The sequence below is a fragment of the Fundulus heteroclitus genome, chromosome 21, assembly GCF_011125445.2.
Source record: "Fundulus heteroclitus isolate FHET01 chromosome 21, MU-UCD_Fhet_4.1, whole genome shotgun sequence".
NCBI classification, from domain to species: domain Eukaryota; kingdom Metazoa; phylum Chordata; class Actinopteri; order Cyprinodontiformes; family Fundulidae; genus Fundulus; species Fundulus heteroclitus.
Window position 1 is genome coordinate 24322100 of NC_046381.1, and position 23238 is coordinate 24345337.

The 23238-nt window shown below is 39.5% G+C and overlaps 2 protein-coding genes across 3 annotated transcripts in view; both read left to right on the forward strand.

The window, feature by feature from the left end:
- Positions 1–23238, forward strand: part of reck (reversion-inducing-cysteine-rich protein with kazal motifs) — a 187806-nt gene that overhangs the window by 2732 nt on the left and 161836 nt on the right. The window lies entirely within an intron of this gene.
- On the forward strand, positions 16226–18867 carry LOC118556867. The gene is made up of 3 exons (XM_036125417.1): positions 16226–16480; positions 16671–16738; positions 17614–18867. The coding sequence occupies exon 3, from the start codon at positions 17631–17633 to the stop codon at positions 18675–18677; it is 1047 nt and encodes a 348-aa protein (XP_035981310.1). The 5' UTR covers positions 16226–16480; positions 16671–16738; positions 17614–17630; the 3' UTR covers positions 18678–18867.

Consider the following 23238-nt stretch of genomic DNA (forward strand, 5'->3'; position numbering starts at 1 on the left):
AATATAAGGTTGATATAATGTTTGTCTGCAAGATATTTTATTATTTAAGTTGTACTGAAGTTTATGGGTAATGGGGAATAAAACATTTGGTTACTGAATTTTGTATAATCTTGTCCCACAAAAATGCTGTAACACATTTCATAACACAGCCTTAAAAAATGGCAGCAAATGTTATTAAAATCAGGAAAACAGTCTAGAAGAAGTCTTTTCAGAAACTGTCACGCTCTTGAAGATCCTCATCACCACACCCATGACCACAGCAGAAGCTGAAAGGTGCTTTTCAACTCTGAAAAGAATCAAGACTTTTCTGAGAAACTCAATGACTCAGGACCGGATGAATGCATTGGCCATGTTGTCAATGGAGAAAAGACTAGTCACAGAGATGACGGACTTTAACAAGAATATAATTGAGAAATTTGCTGGGCAGAAGGAAAGGAGGGCAAAATTCATGTTCAAATAGTGCTATTTTTTTAAGATTTGTTTTGTTTGTTTTTCATGTGTTTGTTTGTGTGCGCCCCCCTCAGTTTTTTTAGCACCAGCCGCCACTGCTACAACTATTACTTTGGGAAAATGTGCCTAACTTTATTTTTGGAGATTTTTTTAATCGTTATTGTAAGCATATAATAGCCAATAAGTAAACTATAGATCGTTGTAGTGCCACCAAACGTGTAGTATACATAGATAACCTCATCTAGTTCATACTACAACTCTTACTTTAGGAAAATGTGCTTCACTTTATTTTCTGACATTTTTTCATTGTTATTACAAGCATATAATAGCCAATAGGTACAGTATAGATCATTGTAGTGCCACCAAACTCATCCTGCAAATAGATAACCTCATTTAGTTTATACTACAACTCTTACTTTTGGAAGATAGGCCAAACTCTTTTTTGGAGATTTATTCATTGTTATTACAAGCATATAATCACCAATAAGTACACCATTGATCATTTTAGTGCCACCAACCTTGTAGGATACACAGATAACCTCATCTAGTTCATACTACAACTCTTACTTTGGGAAGATGGGCCACAGATATTTCTAATTTTCTCCATGTAACATTAAGGGCATAAAATATTATCATCATCCACAAACTAACTTTTATAAGTTGTAGGGTGACAAAAATCACATCTACACCTTATCAGATTTATTTACACAGCAACACTTGGCTCGTGAATTTTGACTCTGAATTCTGAGGAATAATTATACATAAAAAAATAGTACAAATCTTTCTCCATTGTTTTTATTAGCAGTACTCAGTTTGAACTGCAGGGATCTCTAAGCCAACACTCTTGCCCTGGAAACCATTTTCACCATTTTTTCCCTTTTCTTTGCTGGTATAACAGTAAAGGAGAAGTCCGGTCAAAATCAGAAATCAAACTGCTGAAAGTACTTTAAATATAAAACTACTACATACTGTGCAATAAATTATACGTTTTTTTTAAATAGGAATAATTTTCATTTAATCATGTTTATGTGGAGTAATCCATCTTGTTCAAGAATAGTACTGTCACCTCCCATTTTGTGACGTCACTCAGCAGACCCGCTGTTGAGCAAGTTTCAACGCTCTGTTTGTCACGGCGCACTATTTTCCAACATGGCGACGACTGGTGCTCTGTACGAAGCAGAGAGTGATGAAGTACTTAGTGACAGTGATGGGAGTTCTGTGGAGCTATCATCATCTGATAGCGATATGGATTTTTTAGAAGAGTTTCTTGACAGAAACCGGACTTTTTTTTTTTGGGATTTTTTGCGGCTCTAGTGGCTCGCTTTTTCCAAAAGTAGGCTGACAGGAAGGGGGGTACAAGAGGGGGAGAGACATTCGGCAAAGGACCGCGGGTCGGATTGGAACCCGGGTCGACCGCGTCGAGGACTAAGGCCTCTGTATATGGGTCACGCTACCCGCTGCGCCACATTGGCCCAGAAACCGGACTTTTGACGGAATCCAGCCGTGCCTATTTCCAGTGCAAACTCGTTCGGGTCCTACAGTATATATGTATATGCGCGCGCGTGTGTGTGTGTGCACGCGCTCCGCCGCAGCAAGGCTTTACCGGCGCTGCAGCGGAGGAGAGATCGCGCTGAATTGACTTGAGTTATATTTGCCCCCTAGTAAATAGGGCAGGTGGTCATTATTGTATAAATATTAAAATATAAAAGCGTTCCAGCACATGCTGGGGCGAAGGGATACCACATCACATGTGATATCCCTCCGCCCCACTGGTAGGTGCCATCCCCGCAAATTCTAAATTAAAAATAACTTACTCATGAATCAGAAAGTTGAAATAAGCAATGTTTTTTTCCACTTTTACCAGTTGTGTTGGAACATCCAATGGCCATGCACGTGGGCATTGTTGCTTCAGCAATAGCTCTCGTAAATGTCAGTGGTGAAGTCCTCTGGAAATCCGAAATAATTGTTGATGATCGCAGCTGTGTAGAACGGCTCCTATTGACTTTACATGGAATGCGGGGAGAAATGCTGTCGCTGCTTCCGCTTTTCCACATCACAGGATGTGATGTCAGATGGCCCTTACTGCCCATATATGGGCAGTAATGTCTGCCCCCATACACAGTGATCCAGACGACAATTTATGTTTTTATTTTCTTATTGATTAAAGATAAATTGATTAAATACCCACGAACGTATTAGTTTTAGTTATAGCTAATGATCCCCTGATTTTTCCTTGTTGACCGGACTTCTCCTTTAACTAAAAGTCAACATGGAGTCTAAAACATCACATTTTCATGTGTTGTCATTGGTTTTTACTTTATTTCAAAGATGTTTGAGCTTTGGTTAGTTATTTCATTTATTTGATTAAATGTGCTGGTATTGAGTTTTTACCTCATGGCTGCCTCATGGCCACTGCCTTGCAACCACACCACCAGACACAATCAGACCAATTAGATGTAATGATGTGTAATGATGTCCCAGCCAATCATGATCAGCCATCAATTAAGGTCAGTAGAGCAATAATCTTTTACAGTTTAGCGGAAAAAAAGAGATTATGAGGAAGTTGAAATATTAACAGAATTGCCACGGTAAGTCAAACCATTTTCTTTTCCTTGTCATTTTGATAATTGTAATGAATGAGCAATGTTTACATGCCAGATTAAATTCAGTTTTGATTGGAAGCTGAAGCTTTTGACCTGATTCAATGCTACATTAATTTAACCTCTCTTTAGCTACATATGTAACTGTTGGCCATGTTAGACATTTTAGATTTAGACTTCAACAAGCTCGTTTTCATTTCACTTGTATTAGGTAAAATTTGGATGATATTTTTAGTTATATATATTTAGTAAAATATTAAAGTACTTTATAGTGATATCATACAGCATTCTTGTAGGGCCTCAGCTTTGCATTTTACTTTCCTTATGTTACAAGCTTTTAAGACAATGGGTAGGTTAAAAAAAGGTAAGACTGCTGTTAGGAAAAAATTATGGGCATATTTCATTCTCTACAAATTTCTTTATGTCCAAAGTTTTACAATGACACACATGTTTATCCCGATGCTGTAGATACAATGTGAAACTTGTGGATGATGGTTCCACACTGAATGCACTGAAATGATACCAGCACAGATTCCAAACAAAGACACCCCTTGGTACTGTGTGTTGTGCACCAACAAGAGAATTTCAGAGTAACTATTGCTGACTGTCACTGAGCATGTTGTAGTGATGTGGAGCTTGCAGACCTTGTGGACCTTGCAGCTCTGTTGACCTCATGGCAGGCAATTCCCACGGAAGTATCCCTCATTGTCATGCCGGAAACCAGATAAAAAGCAATATTCAGGTTTATAGCAATTTTTGTGGAGCTGTATGGGAATCTTAAATATTGTGATTTTTACCATTCAGTGAGATTTTATTTTGTGTAAGTTTGCAGGAACAAGCTGTATTCTCATGTTACATTGTTTAATCATAATGCAAACAGTAAAGGAGAAGTTAAATAGTCTTTGGTTGTAATATAGTTGTTATCGGTACAGGCCTTTCTGCATCAGTAAAGCCAATGTTATGTTTATTCAACATGTTCAATTTATATGTGTGCCCTAAATTTGGTGGCACTAAAATTATCTATAGTGTACTTATTGGTGATTATATGCTTGTAATAACAATGAAAAAATGTCAAAAAATAAAGTTAAGCACATTTTCCTAAAGTAAGAATTGTAGTATGGTCTAGATGAAGTTATCTATGTATCCTACAAGTTTGGTGGCACCACAATGATCTATGGTGTACTTATTGGCTATTATATACTTGTAATAACAATGAAAAAAATATAAAAATAAAATTTAAGCACATTTCCCTAAAGTAAGAGTTGTAGTATGAACTATGTGTAGGGTGAGTTTGGTGGCACTTCAATGATCTATACTGTACCTATTGGCTGTTATATGCTTGTAATAACAATGAAAAAATTTAAAAATATGAAAAAATAGAGTTTAGCACATTTTCCTGAAATAAGAGTTGTAGTAAGAACTAAATGAGGTTATATATGTGTATGATGAGTTTGGTAGCACTACAATGATCTATGGTGTACTTATTGGCTATTATATGCTTGTAATAACAATAAAAAAATATCCAAAAATGCAATTTAGCAAATTTTCCCAAAGTAAGAGTTGTAGTATAAACTAGATGAGGTTATCTTTGTGTAGGGTGAGTTTGGTGGCACTACCATGATATATACTGTACCTATTGGCTATTAAATGCTTGTAACAACAATAAAAAATATCCAAAAATACAATTTAGCATATTTTCCCAAAGTAAGAGTTGTAGTATGAACTAGATGAGGTTATCTATGTGTAGGATGAGTTTGGAGGCACTACAATGATCTATACTGTACCTGTTGACAATCATATGCTTGTAATAACAATGAAAAAATGTCAAAAAATAAAGTTAAGCACATTTCCCTAAAATAAGAGTTGTAGTAAGAACTAGATGAGGTTATCTATGTGTTCGAGTTTGGTGGCACTACAATGATCTATACTGTACTTATTGGTCATATTATGATTATAATAACAAAGAAAGAATATTCAAAAATAGAGTTTGGCCTATCTTCCCAAAGTAAGAGTTGTAGTATAAACTAGATGAGGTTATCTATGTGTTCCACGAGTTTGGTGGCACTACAACGATCTATACTGTACTTATTGGTGATAATATGCTTATAATAACAATGAAAGAATCTCGAAAAAATTAGTTTAGCACATTTTCCCAAAGTAAGAGGTGTAGTGTGATCTAGATGAAGTGATTTATGTATTCTACAAGTTTGGTGGCACTACAATGATCTATAGTGTAGTCATTGCTCATTTTATACTTATTCTAATAATAAAATAGAGGTGCCATTTGCCGCTTAGGCTTTGGACAATTCCTGAAAAAATTATTATTTTCAAATCAAATAAATGTGGTATGATATACATGAGAGCAGATACACATGAAATAAATTTGATAACAATCCACCTCTTCTTGGTTACGCTGCTGAATATTTCTCTATGATTATTTTTCTGGGGTTGCAACTTGCAGATGGTCCCTAAGCATTTGCAGAGGAGCGAGCTCTGCATAGGTCCAATGTAATTCTCCCAGCGCGGTGGAAGACTAATTTTTAGGAAACTACGGTTGTAGCTCACTGTCTGCCTTGCTGTGGTTATAGAGAGGTGTCTGTTTTGTAGAATAAATCATCCGCAGATGAGTTATTGATCCGGAAAAGCCGAATCTGTGAATATCTTTCTAATTTTACTGAAGTGAGCAAATCTGTGTTGCTCTGCACAGATCAGGCCGTTAGGAGGTTCACCTCCTGTTCACACAAGCGTAGCAAACACAACATCTAGACTTCCGTCAGAATGAGTGCCTGGGTTGGAATCCACGGACGGGAAGTGACCATCTGACCTTGCAACACTAGGTCACTCTGGTGATGTTTAAAGAACCACATCTACACTTGATCAGCTCTGAATCAGAATTTAAGCCTCAGTATGTTAGCAAAATGTTCAATTGCGTTGTGTGTCAGACAACGATTCATCTGGAAAAAAGAAAAACTTCTAAATAATCCGTTTGGTTTGTAAACAAAAAAAGTCTTTTCAGTTATTGCTGTAAATATGTTCAACCCATAATCTTTGATAAATGTGCTCCCTTCTAATTATAATGACAGCCAGTTAATTGCTAAATGGTCATGTCCATCATTAGGAATCTGACGGAGAATGTATTGCTTTGAAATAAATGAACATTCAGTCTGCATTCTTCTTAAAAATAAAACAGTAAAGTTAAATCTTAAAATCAAGATATAAATTGTTACATTTTTCATGGATTCAGAATCTAATGTGGGCAAATTAGATACATTCTCACTTGGTATGGGTCACAGTATCATGCCAAAAAGTAGAACAGAATATGTCACTTAATTTGAAATATATGTTTGTGCATATATGTTAGTGTTGTCACTATACCAACATTTTGGTATCGGCACCGGTACCAACATGTATTTCGATTCTTGTCGAAATACATGATTTCTTTTTTTTAAAAGAGAACACAAAAAATATCATTGCTGAGTCAAAAGCATATATATATATATATATATATATATATATATATATATATATATATATATATATATATATATATATATATATATATATATATATATATATATATATATATATATATAATATAGTGTGTGTGTGTTTCTGCTGTTTATTGATAAACAAAAGTATAGCAAACTGATTTGTGAGCTAATCTCTCAGGTAGCCGATGTATGCCTGTGTATGTATGATGTAGCCTTCTGTGTACATCCAAATAAAACTGATCATTAAGACATGTTTTCTGGCATTTCATTAACAAGACTTTAATTTAAAATTTTAGCAGATTTGGTGCTAACGTTTAAAGCCGCCTGATGACTTGGTACTGGTAGTTGGCCCATTACTAGTACTCATCTACGAAAGAGGTTTATTTTTAATATTTTGGTGCATGGAAGAAAACCTTCACTGTTTGTTTGGTTTTAAAAGATCTCTCCTTATCTTTGGGTAAATAAAACTATTTTGCTGAACCAAACCTTTAGCAATAAAGCCCTACTGTGTTGTGGGTGTTTTCTTTAAATTATCAGCAGAAGTTCTCAGAACTTCAACATTTTATAGCAAACAGAAAGCTGTTTTTCAGGGAACAGATTTTTTTTCCCATTTTACAACGAGAAACAGCTGGAGCCAAGAAATTTAGGGATTTATAGATTTTCATGTCAGAAAACTAAGGCAATATCTTCTGAGGGTGCTAACGAATTCATTAGGACGTGCTAACTCAGTAAACCAAACAGATGTGCCCACCACCAGAGCAGGAAAACAAATGGTGTTGGCTTTCACTTGCTAATCTGCAGAGTCAGCATGGGGCTGCTGCATTGGGCTGGATTGTCGCTTTGTGAGCCATTTTTGTTTGTCAACGCGTCTCTTCATGAAGACTTCGGCTGTTGCTGGAGCCGCAGTGTTCCACGGCCTCTCTTGCTGAATGTTGTATCCAATGGGGGTTGTACCGTGTACCATATTGGTCAAACATACTGGTAGGCTGGTCTTTGAAGTTCAGTCCACATGGGTGCAGGATGTGGATTTGCTCTGATTAAATTTCACTTTGTTCATCCCATGTTTTTTTTCTCCCTCACACATCTGTCCCAAACATGAAAGAAGCAGAAGTCTTTGATCCTCATTTGGGCTGCACATTGTCTTCAAGAGTCTTTTGACAGTCGTATAGCTCCAAAAACCTGTTTTTTATATGATATAGAGGTGTTTTGCCTTTAGAAGGTGGTGGCACATTTCCCTGTATTTGCCCTGAAATTCCACACATTCTGTCCACATCACATCCTGGTCACAGGTTCTTTAGACCTTTACCTTCTGGTTGGCGTTACAGAACACTGATGGCTAAAATGAGCCGACAAAGAGTCAGTTTCTGACCCTGATGAACACCTTACAGCCAGGGTAGCCAGTTACTTTGCAGGAAGAAAAATTTAGAGTATGTGTAAGGTAGGTAGGGCAGCACAAAAAATTGCCATTGCAATATCAAGAATCCCTTTTTGCATATCAAAGAATTGTGTGAAGCACAAGTGTTATTAATTGTTTAATTATTTAAGCACCCAGCATTCAGGTCCTCAGTGCCCCTAATAGGTTGACATTGGTTGTTCAATGCAACAAAGAAGTGTGAGAAGGTAAAGAGGTGGTAAAGCTGATAAGAAACTACTGCTTTGTTGTTGTTGTTTTTTTTATGCATTGCCAAAACATCACAAGTTGGACCGAGGCAAACGTTTCATTAAAACCTTATGTTTATGATGGAAATGATGAATGTTTTTGTTCTTTAGAAGCTGAGTAGACTACTAATTATCTGGGGGCTAGATAAAAAAAAAAAAAACTCTTTTACGTACTTCCCCTTTTCTTACCTTTAACCAGTAAAATATTTAGGCTATTATAGATTGTAGTTTGCTGTTCTGCTTGTCTGCCTTTTTGGTTTTGTTGTTGTTGTTGTTGTTTACATAATGTGAGCGTTGGAATCTGAAGTCAAATTCCTTGTTTGTACCCACAAACATGGTTAATAATGTTCATTTTGATTCTTATTCACAAAGGACTTGTGTAAAACGCTTTAGGTTCTTTCATGGTGGGATCTGCTTCTTGAGACTAGCCAGGAGAGAATGCATCTGGGACCAATTTGGCTGTGCAAAGCTGAAAGGGAAAAGGAGGGAGGGAACAGCAGCTCTTTGCTTTCCATGTCCACTATGAGCAGACATGGCCCTGAGTCCCACAAACCTAATTACAGTGTGGTGAACACAAGATTAAAGTGTTGCATACACAGCTAAAGGTTTGGACTAAAGCTGGGCGGAACAATAGTTGAATTGACTAGCAGATAAATTCCTATTTTTGTTTTATTTTTTATACTTTAAGAATATGTCATTAAATATCAAATGTTCAGCTAAATGAGATTTATGTCTTCCACGAGAAATGCCAAAATTATGTTGCATTCCTATTGGCTTATCAGTAGGAGTAGTTAGTTTTTATCTTGAAAGCCAGACTTTCAGAGTTCCGTTGTGTCCCAGAAATTCCATTTTCAAAGCACTATGCTGTCAACGGCACCAGCAATATCCGTCTAGTAGGAGACATGCTCATGGCAACAAGAAGGCATTGCAGGGTATTATTCCTTTACTTTATTATTTAGGTAAACAAAAATAAACACTTAATAAAAAATGAAAATATTTGAATCTAATAAAAAAAAATACAGAACCAATTTCACAGTGTTATCTTAAAAAGAGATTATGTCAAAATAGAAAACTCTGTTAAAAACAGAACAACCTATGATTCAGGAGCTAGAAGAAGCACCTGTAGGAGCAATAGTCAGTTGCTGTCTGACTTTTTCAGTCACTCACTTGGCTGAGAATGGATTTAGACATTATCTTCTTTACAAGATCATGGAGTGCCTGTTCCAATTGGGATTTAAATTTTTGATCTTGAATACAGTGGAGTTCACAATCAACTTATATGGCTGCAAGGTACCCAGGTTCTTTGGTTGCAGAAAAAAAAACAGATTATCCCTTCCCCACCCTGCTTTACAGATGTAATAAGACGTGCATGCTCGAATGCAGTGACGGTTTTCATCAAACAGGTTGCTGGGAATTTAGGCCAAACATCTCTATTTTGGCCTCATCTGTTCAAAGGACATTTTTCTTCTGGTAACTCTTTCAGGCAAGCCATATTTGTTCAGTCTTCTGTTATTGCCACAAGAACTTTAATATTTAAGATAGGCTTGTGTTTTTTGCTATTTCTTTGAGGTGTGATCCCAGGCACAGTTTGCTGAGATGTCCACTTATGGAAAGCGTTATAGTATTTTAATGGTCTCCCTGTGATTAATTATTTTCTCTGCAGAGTGATGGACTTAATGATGATCGGAAATGGAAATATAACCCTTCCTGGATTGTTAGAATCCAAGACAGAAGTTGTAATCTTTGGACCAGAGTCCTCAAAAAATAAACTTCTTAATCAATCACTTAATCTGGATGGCATTAACTTGGCCTCTGGTAATAAAGTAAAAAATCTTTGTGTTATTTTCGACCAAGACATGTCATTTAAATCCCATATTAAAGAGGTTTCCAGAGTTTCCTTTTTTCACCTTAGTAATATCGCTTAAATTAGAAACATTCTGTCCAGTGGTGATGCTGAAAAACTAGTCCATGCATTTGTTACCTCAAGGCTGGACTATTGTAATTCTTTACTATCAGGGAGTCCACAAAATGCAGTTCAAAGTCTTCAACTGATCCAAAATTGTGCAGCAAGAGTTCTGATGAAAATCAACAAGAGGGATCATATTTCTCCAATTTTAGCTTCCCTTTATTGGCTTCCTGTTAAATCAAGAATAGAATTTAAAATTCTTCTTCTAACGTATAAAGCCCTTAATAATCAAGCTCCATCATATATCAGAGCTCTGATTACCCCGTATGTTTCTAACAGAGCACTTCGCTCTCAGGCTACAGGTCTGCTGGTGGTTCCTAGAGTCCCTAAAAGTAGAATGGGAGGCAGATCCTTTAGTTATCAGGCTCCTCTCCTGTGGAACCAACTCCCAGTTTTGGTCCGTGAGGCAGACACCCTGTCTACTTTTAAGACTAATCTTAAAACTTTCCTTTTTGACAAAGCTTATAGTTAGAGTTGCTCATGTTACCCTGAGCTACCTCAGGGTAACATGCTGCTATAGGCTGCTATAGGCTTAAGCTACTGGAGTACATCAGGGCCTATTTTTCTCACTGTACTGATTTCTACTGTGCTCCAGTCTACTGTTCTCCAGATTTGCATTGCATTGCATTGAAATGACTGTTGTCATTTCAGCTTTTAACTTTTTGCTCTCTCTCTCTCTTTTTCTTCATAGTAGGTACACCTGGTCTGACATTCTGTTAACTGTGACATCATCCAGGGAAGACAGATCACCCGCTATTACCATCTAATGTAGAACAGATTACTAGATCTCTGTGTGCTTCTGTGCTTGTTTGTCTTTCTTGTGTCTCTGCTCTGTTTTCTCTAACCCCCAGTCGGAACCAGGCTCAGTTCATACTGAGCCTGGTTCTGTTGGAGGTTTTCCCTTAACGTTAATGGGGAGTTCCAAAAAAAGGTAAAAAACAAAGCAACTGGACTTGTTTTCCGTAGTTGAAGACGTTTCGCTTCCTCTCCCGGAAGCTTTCTCAATTCAAAAAGTCTGGAGTAATGATGAGTAACAAGCTTTATACCATTCCAAACAAAGGCCTGTAATGGCTTAGATAACATGCAAATTCAACCGAAACAGGACCACCCCTTAGTAATGGGCGGTCGTTAAAACCATTAAGCCAGCGGAATGGACCGAAACTGGTCCACTCCTCTGTAACGAGGAGTCGTTAGAGTTGTTATTGGCTTGGCTTAAAGGAACAATGTTTTAATCACCTGAATGAGGGTGAGAGTTAAGTTGACGATTGGCTGGAATTAGTCCTGTTTCGGTTGAATTTGCATGTTATCTAAGCCATTACAGGCCTTTGTTTGGAATGGTATAAAGCTTGTTACTCATCATTACTCCAGACTTTTTGAATTGAGAAAGCTTCCGGGAGAGGAAGCGAAACGTCTTCAACTACGGAAAACAAGTCCAGTTGCTTTGTTTTTTACCTTTTTTTGGAATGACCATGACCTGGATGACTGAGAATCTTCACCAGTTAATGGGGAGTTTTTCTTTCCGCTGTCGCTCGATGCTTGCTCAGTATGAGGGATTGCTGCAAAGCCATGGACAACACAGACGACTCTCCGTGTAGCTTCTCCAGGAGTGAATGCTGTTTGTCGGGACTTTGAAGCAATCAACTGGTTCCCTTTATATAGGAAATTTTTGACCAATCTGTATAATATGATTGAATTTGACTTTGTAAAGTGCCTTGAGATGACATGTTTCATGAATTGGCACTATATAAATAAAATTGAATTGAAAAATACAATGTAATTGAAGTTTACCAGCAGAGGGTGATAGCCCTCACAGCTTTGGGAAATAAGCTGTTTTTAAGTCAACTAGTTTTTGATTTAATGTTCCTGAATCATTTCCCTGATGGAAGCGGGTCAAACAGTGCATTGCTCGGGTCAGTGGATCTGTGGCAATACGTCGGACCCTTTTCTGGACTTGTGCTGCATAAAGAGTGTCTAGATCTTTTAGAAAGCATCCCACAATATCCCCTGCACTGGCCTCAACACCCATGCTCAATCCTTCCTCTCCTGTACAATGGAGCTCCCACACCACATTGTCAGGTTAAGACACATGATTCTTTCTATTGGAGCTCTGTAAACGTTTACTAGCAGCTGAGTAGAAAGAGTAATCCGTTTCTGTTTCCTGAGTAAGAAGAGCTGTTGTTGGGCCTTCTTCCCCAGGTGGGAAGTGTTCACAGATCAAGAGAGGTCAGAGAAAATGTGAATGCCTAGGAAATGTATGCTGTCCACTAGGGCTGCAACTAACTATTATTTTAATAATCAATCGGTCGATTGTTTTTACAATTAATCGATGAATCGGATGACAACAATTTTTTATTTTCTCTTCTTTTTTCCAAAATAGAACATTTGGACTGACAGAGCAAATAAGCACTCAGAAAACAAGTTGCTACTTATGTGTTCTGTTACAATAATATTAGGTAATAAATATTTTTGCTTCAAATAAAGAAGTTTACGAGATGGTTAGTCAATCATTTAATAGTCAATGTTGTCCGTATGAACAGTGATTTAACACAACAGAAGTGAAGCTGTAAAACTGGGGTCTCAATGTGGTTTGGTTGAACCTCACCCTTGTACTAGACTAGAGCACCTAGCGGGGAATAATTGGGCATAACAATGCAACCAGAGCTAAATAACCACTTCTGACAATTAAATAAACAAGCAGCCCATTTCAGACTGTTTCAGCACAAGCTGCATTTTATGTAAATACTACATGCTACAGTTTTTCCTTGTACATATTTTTCTAAATTTTCTTCAAAGAGTCAAAAAGGCTCCTAGATATTTAATAATTTTTATTTATTCTGATGGTTTTACATTTTTGGGGTATCCTTTAGGGATGTTTATGTCTCATGTTTCTGTAAGTGTTTTTAATTTGGGTCTGCCTCTGATCATTCTGAATACTCCATTAACACTCACCAAAATTCCATCATGGTTACATAACAATAAAGACTCTTGATTCTTGAAAAGTTAGTTTAGAGCCCTGCTCCTATCTCCCATACAGTACAGTCACTCTGACTTTGTCAGTTTGGGTTAGTGAAAAAATTGATTCCAATACATTATTGAATCAATATTTGTATCCTTCCCTAATTATTACTGCACTATTTCCACTATTTATGCACATTTGTTTTGGTTGTATTTATCCAGCGTTGTCATCTGTGTCCTGCCTTTGGAGCGACCTCTGGTTTACCTGGTATTCACATATTGCATTTAAACCGCTCCAGAGTTCACTTCAACTGGGTCGAGACATAGGTTTTGAGGCGGACCTGAGTTCGCTTGTTTTGGTCCTCAGAGTTTGATTGCCCATTCACAAACGAACCGAAGTTTCTGAGCAAAAGAACCAGAGTTCAAATTAAAGCAGACTAAACTGGACTGGTGTGAATCCACCCTCTGTAATGTCTGCCCACTCTGCCTTGAAAATGTTCTCCAGATCTATCAGATTGTGAGGGTTTCTTATCTCCACTACTTCACAGATTTCTTGGCTCAGCTACTCTAAAAATGTTGGTTTTGGTGCAAAACTTGGTGATATTTAGAATGGTCATGTTTTAATAGAAAGCTAGACCCAGCCGATATTTTGACATTGTTTATATAAAAATTTTACTAATTTGTGTTAAAATGCGTTTTTCATCTCACCAAATGGGCACTCAGTTTCCCGCAGTAGTACTGCCCCTTCCCTCAGCCCTTCACCTCCCTTGCAAAGGCTTACCTAAACAATTATGGCTAGGAATCAAAACAGTGAGCTGCTGCTGGACTTTTACAGTAACATTCTTGTCTAGACTGAAGAGTGTATTTTAAAATAGAATCATTCTTTATATTTCCCTCCATACATCAGCAGCAGATTGAAAAGGAAACAGAAGCACAAATACACACGAAAATAGGTAATAAATAAATAAAATTAGATAATAGTACACCTTGATCAAAAGTTGATATTTCTATAAAGGAAACTGACACTTTACCCAAGTTGTCACGTCTACTGCTTTGAATAAAATGATAATTTTAGAGATATAGATTTTTTATTTTTTTTTCTAAATAGGTACTGATGCCCTTCTTGTCATGATTTATGTGAACCCGAACACAACCACACGCAAGCAGAGCTTAGTTTAGAGAGTTTATTGAAGGTGGTGGATAGTGGAGGATGGATAAACCAACAGTCTGTACCGGGCAGGAGGATGGTGATGGCAGGAACTGGCAGTTCGGCAGGTGAATACTTGCAGTACCGAGCGACAGCAGCACGTCAGGATGAATACTTGCAGGACAGGATTAACAGCAGAACATCTGAGTGAATACTTGCAGGACTGGATTAACAGCAGAACATCTGAGTGAATACTTGCAGGACTGGAGATGAAGGGAAATCAGGCTGGCAAAGAGAAGGTAGGCGAGCAGTGGTAAAGAGACGAGCCGACAGGGAAGGGCAAACTGAGGGAGGTTTAAATAGGAAAGCTGACAGGTGGATTGAGTCCTGGCTTGATTAGTGGCTGGCAGGTGTAGATGATTGCGGAGGTGGAGAGGAGACTGGGGTGTATGGAGAGTGAAAAGTGCCCTGAATATGTGCATGATGGAGCAGACAAAGCTGCACCATGACACTTCTACTTATTGTTTTTTTTGCTCTAATTACAGCAATAAAAATATGTAACTGTAACTGATATTTTCTGATCTTTTGTAAAAACGTTGCTGTGAGATTGAAAATAATATTGATTATTTTTCTTTGTTGTAAGTGTTGAGTTTTAAATGTTTGTATATTGACAACTGTTACAACCCAGCTCAGCCAGGGGAAAAGGAGAAGTAACATTAAAGTCAGTGGAATAATTTGTGTAAAAAACTTATTTATTATAAGGTTAAACAAAAAAGTGACAACAAAAATGAAAAGGGAGAGTATTGACATTGTTACTAAAGTGCAGCTTGAAGTTAAACAGGAATGCACAAAGATAATAACCTGATTCAAGCGTCAATAGAGGAAAGCAAATACCCTCAAGATTGCCAGGGTTGTTTTTGTGTCAACCAGCAAAACAACTCGCCGAGGATATACATTCAGTGTTTTCCAAAACAAACAAACAAACTGGTCAGCTTCAAGCAGGGGTCCGTTCTTCGTACGTCGCTAACTCAGTTAGCAGGATTTGATTGTTGACGATATGGCATGATCTTGGATTGTTCGGTTCTTCGAAAGACTTCCTGCACTTGTCATAGCAACATGTGCGCCAGTTTAAGCCTGCTCGAGAGCAGGCTTATTTCATGTAAACAAGATTAGATCACGGCTGTATAAGCGGAGGAGATAGGGAAGTCTGGCACAGCCATGTCCATTTTTACGACTGCAACCTGTTGCAGAAGGTGCAAGAATAATTTGCAGAGTTTTTCGAATTAATCGCGTATTGCACAATAGACAGGATCCTTTAGCGCAGCGCGACAGTTTAATTGTAGAGAGATTTTCTTGGTGGCTGTTATAAACAGACAAACACATCATTTAACAGTGGCTTTTAAAGAGGAAAAAGTGGTGTTGGAGCCATAAATCTAAAATATTTAAGTTATTTGTATGATGGTTTGCTTTTTATTTTTATCATATTCAGTAAGAAGATTAGTTCAGGCCATTTTATTGTGAAGTTTAGTTTTACTTTGAAAGGCTTGCTTCCTGTCGAGCCGTATATTGTTTTACAAAAAACTATGGCTGGATTATCTAGCCACGGAGCAATGGACCTTACCAGAGGGGCCGCTTTTCATTGGCTGATGCCCATTCTACGTCATAGAGTGGCTACAACGTTCGAAGAAGTCTCACAAACACAAGCTAATGTAGTGCTATACTACCGCTGTACTAGCATACCGGCATAAAGTTTTCGAGTTAATAATCGAAAAATAATAAAAAAATAATGGTTCTCCATTGCCAGTGGGGTATCTGTACTGGTGATGTCAGATACCCTAATCGTATTTGTGGTGGGAAAATTCACCGATTTCCAAAATCAGGTGCAGAATGCCGGGCTTGGATCAAAGCTTGTGCGCGACCACACGAGCAGCTCAACCTTCGTAGGATCAATAAGAACAAGGGAGTGTGTGCTGGTGTAAGTATTATAAATTTGCTTTAATACTTAAAGCAAAGCAATAATACTTATTGCTTATTATTTATTTATTTATTAGCATTTTGTCGGCGGGGATGGGCCAACAGCGTCCCATCCTTATCCGACACCAGCAGACGGAGCGCGAGTGCATAAAGCTAGGCGCGTACCAAAAAGAGCATCGGAAAGTGCAAGTAGGCAGGACAGCAAAGACAAGAGACCATCGATTAGAGCAGAGAGCTTGTTAGTACACACAATTATATACACATCCATAACACAGTGCTGATTAAAAGTTATTTTATTATTTATCATGTGTCACAATTCACATTTTCCACAAACATGAACATCAAACAGAAACAGAATCACTTTTGTTGTTTCAATTGTTTACAGGGATACCATCTAGTTCACAGTGAATGTTCTGAATTATTTACAGGGATACCTACGATGCTGCAGAAAACAATGATGCAGACAAAGGGATAGAGGTGCAAACAGATGAACATTGTAAGTGAGGATAACCAGTTCCTACATGTTTTGTAAATAAGGCACAGCATGATCTTGATAGAAAGCAGCTAAAACTTCTAACATGGATGACATAAATACTTTGTCTGGCCACACTCTTTCTACATGTAGATCCTTGTGGGTGAAAACAATAAAATCACAAAAATCACATCCTGTGATCATAAGTTGACCTTGAACCTGAGCATAGTACATGTGTGTCTTCTTCAGCTGAGCAGAGCCACTGGGTTGCATTTCTAGGCAAAAATTGGGTAGCATGCAGGCATCCAGAATGGTGGAATTTCGAGCGGTATACGGACACTTTATTTCTATTAGACCTGATCGGCCACCGTCACATACTTTGCCGTCGGGTGAAGCACCTATGAAGGGAAAGTGATTACTGACCACAAAGCCACACTCATGCAAGTGCCGGTCCTGATGAGTCTGTAAATATTTTGATTTTGCTAAGGGCTCGTTTCTTCGCCCGTAATCCAGTGAAGGGGCTGAAACAGAGTTAGCGTCAAAAATTGACTCTAAAAACTTGTGTGTGACCTTTGCTTTCCTGACCATAACTCGATGGAAATTTGAGGCTGTAAGCCTTTTTTTTCTTGCCTCAAACCACTCAGCACATTTACTCTGTTCTCTGGTTCGAGCTTCCAGTTCCACAGGATCTTCACAAATATTAAGGTCTTTCAACGCTTTATATCTTTCTGGAAGATCCACTGGTGGGTCATTTGTGACACAGGTGTTGCCACACTGTTGCATGACCGCTGTCGCATCTGCCTTCAAGTTCCTTGTCTGAAACAAAAGAGCAGTATCATCACATTATATACATTTGTCTATATATACATATTTAGTCCTTTTTTATTTTTTGTTTTCAGGGATTTCGCCGCTGGATATGCTTGCAGTGACTGCAGAGTTGGAAATGGCAAAAACTGAAATCAGTCGCTTACAAGCAAAAGTGGAAAATTTAGAAACAGAGCTACAGAAAGAACAGAAACGAAAACTGTTTGGTATTGATGTTGTTGTTGAATCTGAGAAGAACAGCAAAAAAAATCTGTGTGTATATTATACAGGACTTACACTAGTCCGTTTCATGTCACTATTTACATTTCTCTTGCCAAAGAGGGAGACTTTGACTTATGATGAAAACAGAAATGACATTAGAGAAATGTCAGCAGAAAATGGACTTTTCCTGACTATGTGCAGACTAAGACAAAACTTTGGTCTGTTCGATCTAGCAACACGGTTCGGCATTTCACAACAGTCAGCTGGTATAGTATTTAACACTTGGATTGACATTATTTATCTTAAGCTGTGCACTGTTTCTATCTGGCCACACAGACAAACTATAATAGACAACATGCCAAAAGACTTCAAAGCTAATTTCCCTACAACATTAATTATTATTGATGGAACAGAATTAAAAACAGAATCCCCCTGGGCCCATGGTGTGCAATGCCAACTATATAGCGATTATAAGTCTACCACAACATTCAAGGCACTCATAGGTTGTGACTCTCGGGGGTCTTTCATGTTCACATCAGAATTATTCACAGGATCAATATCAGACAAGGCCATTACAAAAGCAAGTGGTTTTTATGAAACCATACAACAACTGAAGGACGTTGGTTACATTCAGAATGGTGACGGTGTCATGGCAGACAAAGGGTTTACAATCAAGGATGAGATAAATGCCCTTGGTCTGTCCTTAAACATACCACCTTTTGCCTCAGCAGACAAACAGTTGTCTCAGGCAGATCTTGCACTAACTGACAAAATAGCAAGACACAGAGTGCATGTTGAACGACTCATTTCTCGCATTAAAGATTTCAAAATAGTTGGTTGTACAATTCCTGCTATATTATTTCCTAAGTTAAACAGAATATGGGCTGTGTGTTGCTACTTGACACTTTTCCAGGGCTTTGTTTTGAAGAAAATGTAAGAACAGTAATACTAGTCTTGTTTTAGTACACATTTCATTAATTTTTACCTGATAGGAAACAGCTGACCCAATTTGCACTTCTCCCAGGGGTGTAGAGACATTTGGTGCTGAAGGCGTCAGCATATATGTCAATGGAGTACCATGTAATAATTTCAGTGCAGCTATCTCCTCGGGTTCAACCTTTGTCACTCTGTAAATACAATGAAAATGAATTTTGAGAGCTGTCAAATTTGCAATATTAATTAAAATAAAGAACAGTTTTATGTGTTGGTTTTGTTTGCATTCATGCAGTTGTAGTTACACTCAGAATCATAAAACAACACCAGGGTACATATATTTTTTTGTTAAATTTTGTTTCAAATCTAAATCAGTAAAAAAGTACATACATTTTGTTCAAGTCCACACTGCATTCCTTCGGTCTGCGCTTGCGGTGAGTCACGTTTCGTGCTAGAGTGAGGTGGTTGATGGGCACGGGTTCAATCCTCAAACCCCGAGCTGATTGTGCTCCCCAAGCTTGTGGCATACTGGTGCAGCTCAATCGGTCAGGGATTGAGGAAAAACTTTGCAGTTTGAAATACTGCAAGGTCTTGAGGAGGCCTATAATATGTGAACAATGACCCCCAAGTCTGGAAAAAAAGAAAATCAACAATAAACGCATGCATCATGAACAGCTTTTAGCTAATTACAACATAACGGCAGTACTGATACAACTTTACAGCTTCAAGACCGTGAAGCCTGTCTGCTACACAGTCTTACGTTAGCTAAACAGATCAATCTCAATCGTGTACTGTATCTGACATACACTAAATATTTTATTTTAGCAGAAAAGGCTTTGGACGAAACTGTTCCTCGTGTTAGCCACTCTAGCATCAAGTACAGCGTATCAGGCTAGCCACACAAACATTTGCCAACAAACCACAGGAATTATCCGCTGATTTCAAAAGTAACAGACAAAACGATGAATGCACAACTTACCCAGCCTTGCAAGAACAATAGGCATCAGTTATCTTGTCCACATCTATATTAATGCTGAGGGAGTGAGGGTCTGCCGTTTTCCTCATCGACCGATAGCATTTTGCTGTGACCTGCACAACTTTTACCGTGTAAACTGTGGATGACTTGGAAAAGGAAGATTTTCATTTTTTATGGATAAAGATTTGTTTTGTTAAAATTCCCAGTTTGCACATGTCCTTTACTTCGTGTCTCTAAGGAATGACACTGATATTGGATCTCTTGACATAACAAGTGGCTTTTTAAAACAAAGTATAATAATTAAAGGCAGGGTGCGATTTGCTGGGGGGGGGTCCCCCCCCCCCCTCTGGTTGTGATGTCCCCCCCTCTGGTCATTCATGTTTTATCCCTGGGGGGGGGGGGATACATTCGTATCATCAGGGGTTAGAGTTCTCCGTCGCGGCGACAGATTTCCGTCATTTGGAAAATGAGCACAAAATGTTCTGTGTAGACTTTGTATTCAAGATTTTAAACAGAAGCTCCGTTCAACCAATGAAATCTGGCAGAGCCATGACATTAGCCAATCAGAGAGTAGGGCGGGTCTTTGCAACGCGGAGGTCTCCCATCTGAGTTTTATCGGTGTTTAATTAACTTTTGGAAGAACATCTCAAACTGACCACAGATGCTATGAATGAAAGTAGCGATGGTCAAAGATTTTCTTTGGATTTATGTGAACCAGCAGGTCAGAAAGAACAGCTGACAACAACTTCCCTCGGTAAGTATGTCTGTTGCTGCTCCTGCAGCTAATTATTGAATTATTTCCACCTGTGGCCATGTCTCCTGTCAGTGTTTATTCCCTCACTTTCAGTACTTTGGCTGATAAACGCAGCGACTAACCAGGGATCTCCTCATGATTCACTGTTATGTTTTATTTAAAGGTATACTATGCAACCGGCGTTGATTTTCCAGCGAGGCTGCCCCCAGAGGACGAAAGTAAAAGTGCACTGTCGTAAATATGCTCAGCTGTTCTCCTGGTTTGTCCGTCAAGCCAGGCGCGGTTGTTTTGAGCTTAGCAGACAGGTGAACACAACAAATACAAAAGTGGAAAAAACGGCAGTACAAACAATGACTAACACAGTGAAAGTATGAAGCGGCGGAGCGGGGGGGGGGGGGGAGACAAACTTTGCGCCGCTGAGCCGCTGAGTGGCTGAGCGGAGCGGGGGGAATTTGGGACGACCGGCGGAGCGGGGGGGAGACAAACTTTGCGTCGGGGAGACAAACTTTGCACCGCTGACCGGCTGAGCGGAGCGGGCGGGGGGGGGACGAGCTTTGCGCCGCTGAGCGGAGCGGGGGGGAGACAAACTTTGCGCCGCTGACCGGCTGAGCTGAGTGGGGGGGGGAGACAAACTTTGCACCGCTGACCGGCGGAGCGGAGCGGGGGGGAGACAAACTTTGCACCGCTGACCAGCGGAGCGGAGCGGGGGGGGAGACAAAATTTGCGCCGCTGAGCGGAGCGGCGCGCATATCGAGTTAGTTTTATTTTTTTATTATTATTTTTTTGGAATGTCGGCGAGGCGGTAGCGTGAGGGAAACCCTACAATGTTACTTACAATCGCATCAGCAGAAACGCGAGGTCCGCGTCAGCCTTGCAGCCTTCTATGTTCACCCGTGTACGACTCCTCTCTCTGTCCAGAGCCCTTTTCCTCTTTCTTGCCTGCTCCGACATGGGCTTTCGCTGTTTTCTCGCTGGTTCCGCCATGATAACTGCACAAATATCGCCACTGCGCTACCAACGAGCACACCTTTCACTGCGGGCGTGTAGCAGTTCTCGCCGTAAAGCAAGACCGACTCTCGCGATGCACACGAGACTACTGAGCCTGTGAGTGCGGGCCGAATGCTCCTGCAATTGCAAGTGCGGTATTTCCCCCACAGACCACCAGGGCGGCCGAGAAAACTTTAGTTCAACCTGAAATTACTCATTTAATCATCCAAAACGGTATGGAACATATTAATTAACTGAAAAATGTTGCATAGTATGCCTTTAAAACTGAAAGAGTAACGCTCTAGCTCGGCTAATTTAGCATGACGCGCTTTTCTTTAACAAAGAAGGCAGAGCTGCAGTCAGAGCGGCTGTCAGTCAATAGGGTAGTTCACGCGTGACGTCAGCGCTACATCCGGGCACTGTGGTTGGCAAAAAACAGAGCTGCTCTCGTCTACAACATGACAAAACGGGTGATTTACAGCGTACTTTTACTTCGTTTATTTTTGGAATCTAAGCAATGCCTACGACTTGTTGTGCTCCCGGTTGCACAGAGAGGCATTCCAAATCGTTGGATGTACGTTTCTTTCGTTTACCGAAGGAGGAAGGACGAAGAAAAAAATGGATATTTTCTATGAAAAGAGCGCAGGCAGACACTCCCAATGGACTGGGGGAGCCATCATTCTACAACAGAATTTGCAGTCTACACTTCATCTCCGGTAAATACAACTTAATTCTGCTCTAGTCATTGTTCTACTTAAATAGCGGCGGAGGGGAGGTGGCGATCACTACACGGGCCGGAGAAGCGGCCCTTGTAGTGATCGCTACAGCAGCCGCCGCCGCAGCAGCTTCAGACAGCAGCTGCTGCTGCTCCATTACGCCCCGGTTCACGGGCGCTAGTACTTCTGTGTTTACGCTGCAATGTCGCCGACACCCCCACCCATTTTAACAAGACAAAAACACCAAAATAATCCATAGTAAACAATGTTTTTTTATCCTACCGGGCGGGTCTTCCTCTGCTGAGATGCGGCCTGTGTCCGACGGCGCTTTGTGCTGTTACACAAACATGTCTGAATATCCATCCATCCATTTTCTGACCGCTTAATCCCTCATGGCGTCGCGGGCATTGCTGGAGCCTTTTTCCTGATATAAAATAATTGTAGCCGTCCAGTGGTTTCAGGAGCTTTCATGCTCTCTCGTCTGTACTGGCCTGCCATGTTTATAAGGCAGCTGTATATGTCGCGGTACGGAGCACTTGGTCAGCATTTCACAGACTCGCTCCGTCCCTTCAGGCTTTTGCTGTGTGGATCTGGCAATCTGATACCATCAACCATCAACTTACTCTTAAAACGATCTTGTGATACGTTATCTAAAGAAGAAAAATACGTGGAGAACTCGTCAGTTTCGCTGTTTGCGTTCGCCATTGTGTTCGTCTTTTGCCAACCAGTCCGGCGCGCATGCGCGAAAAACCCGCATCAAAACAATAACAATGAACTGGTCTATAAGCAGCAGCCTCCACCTCATGAGGAGCTGAACCAGGACACTCGTTAAATAAAATGACAAGGATTTTGATGCATACAGATTATTAAGGAAACAACATCAAAAATAAACAAATAAACTGCAGCTACAACATGGACTGGAGAACAGCTTCTAACTGTGTGAGACCAGAGAAAGGCGTTACTCAGAGTTTTTGTAGTTATTTGTTATTTTTTACACGGAGTGGAGCGTGATAAGAAGCAAGTCGCACCAGAAACATGTTAAATAGACTCCTGTGAATCATTTTACTCCAACCCAAAACACCTGCTAGACAGACAAGCTAAACCAGCCAAGATTACCTTAAACAATATTTAA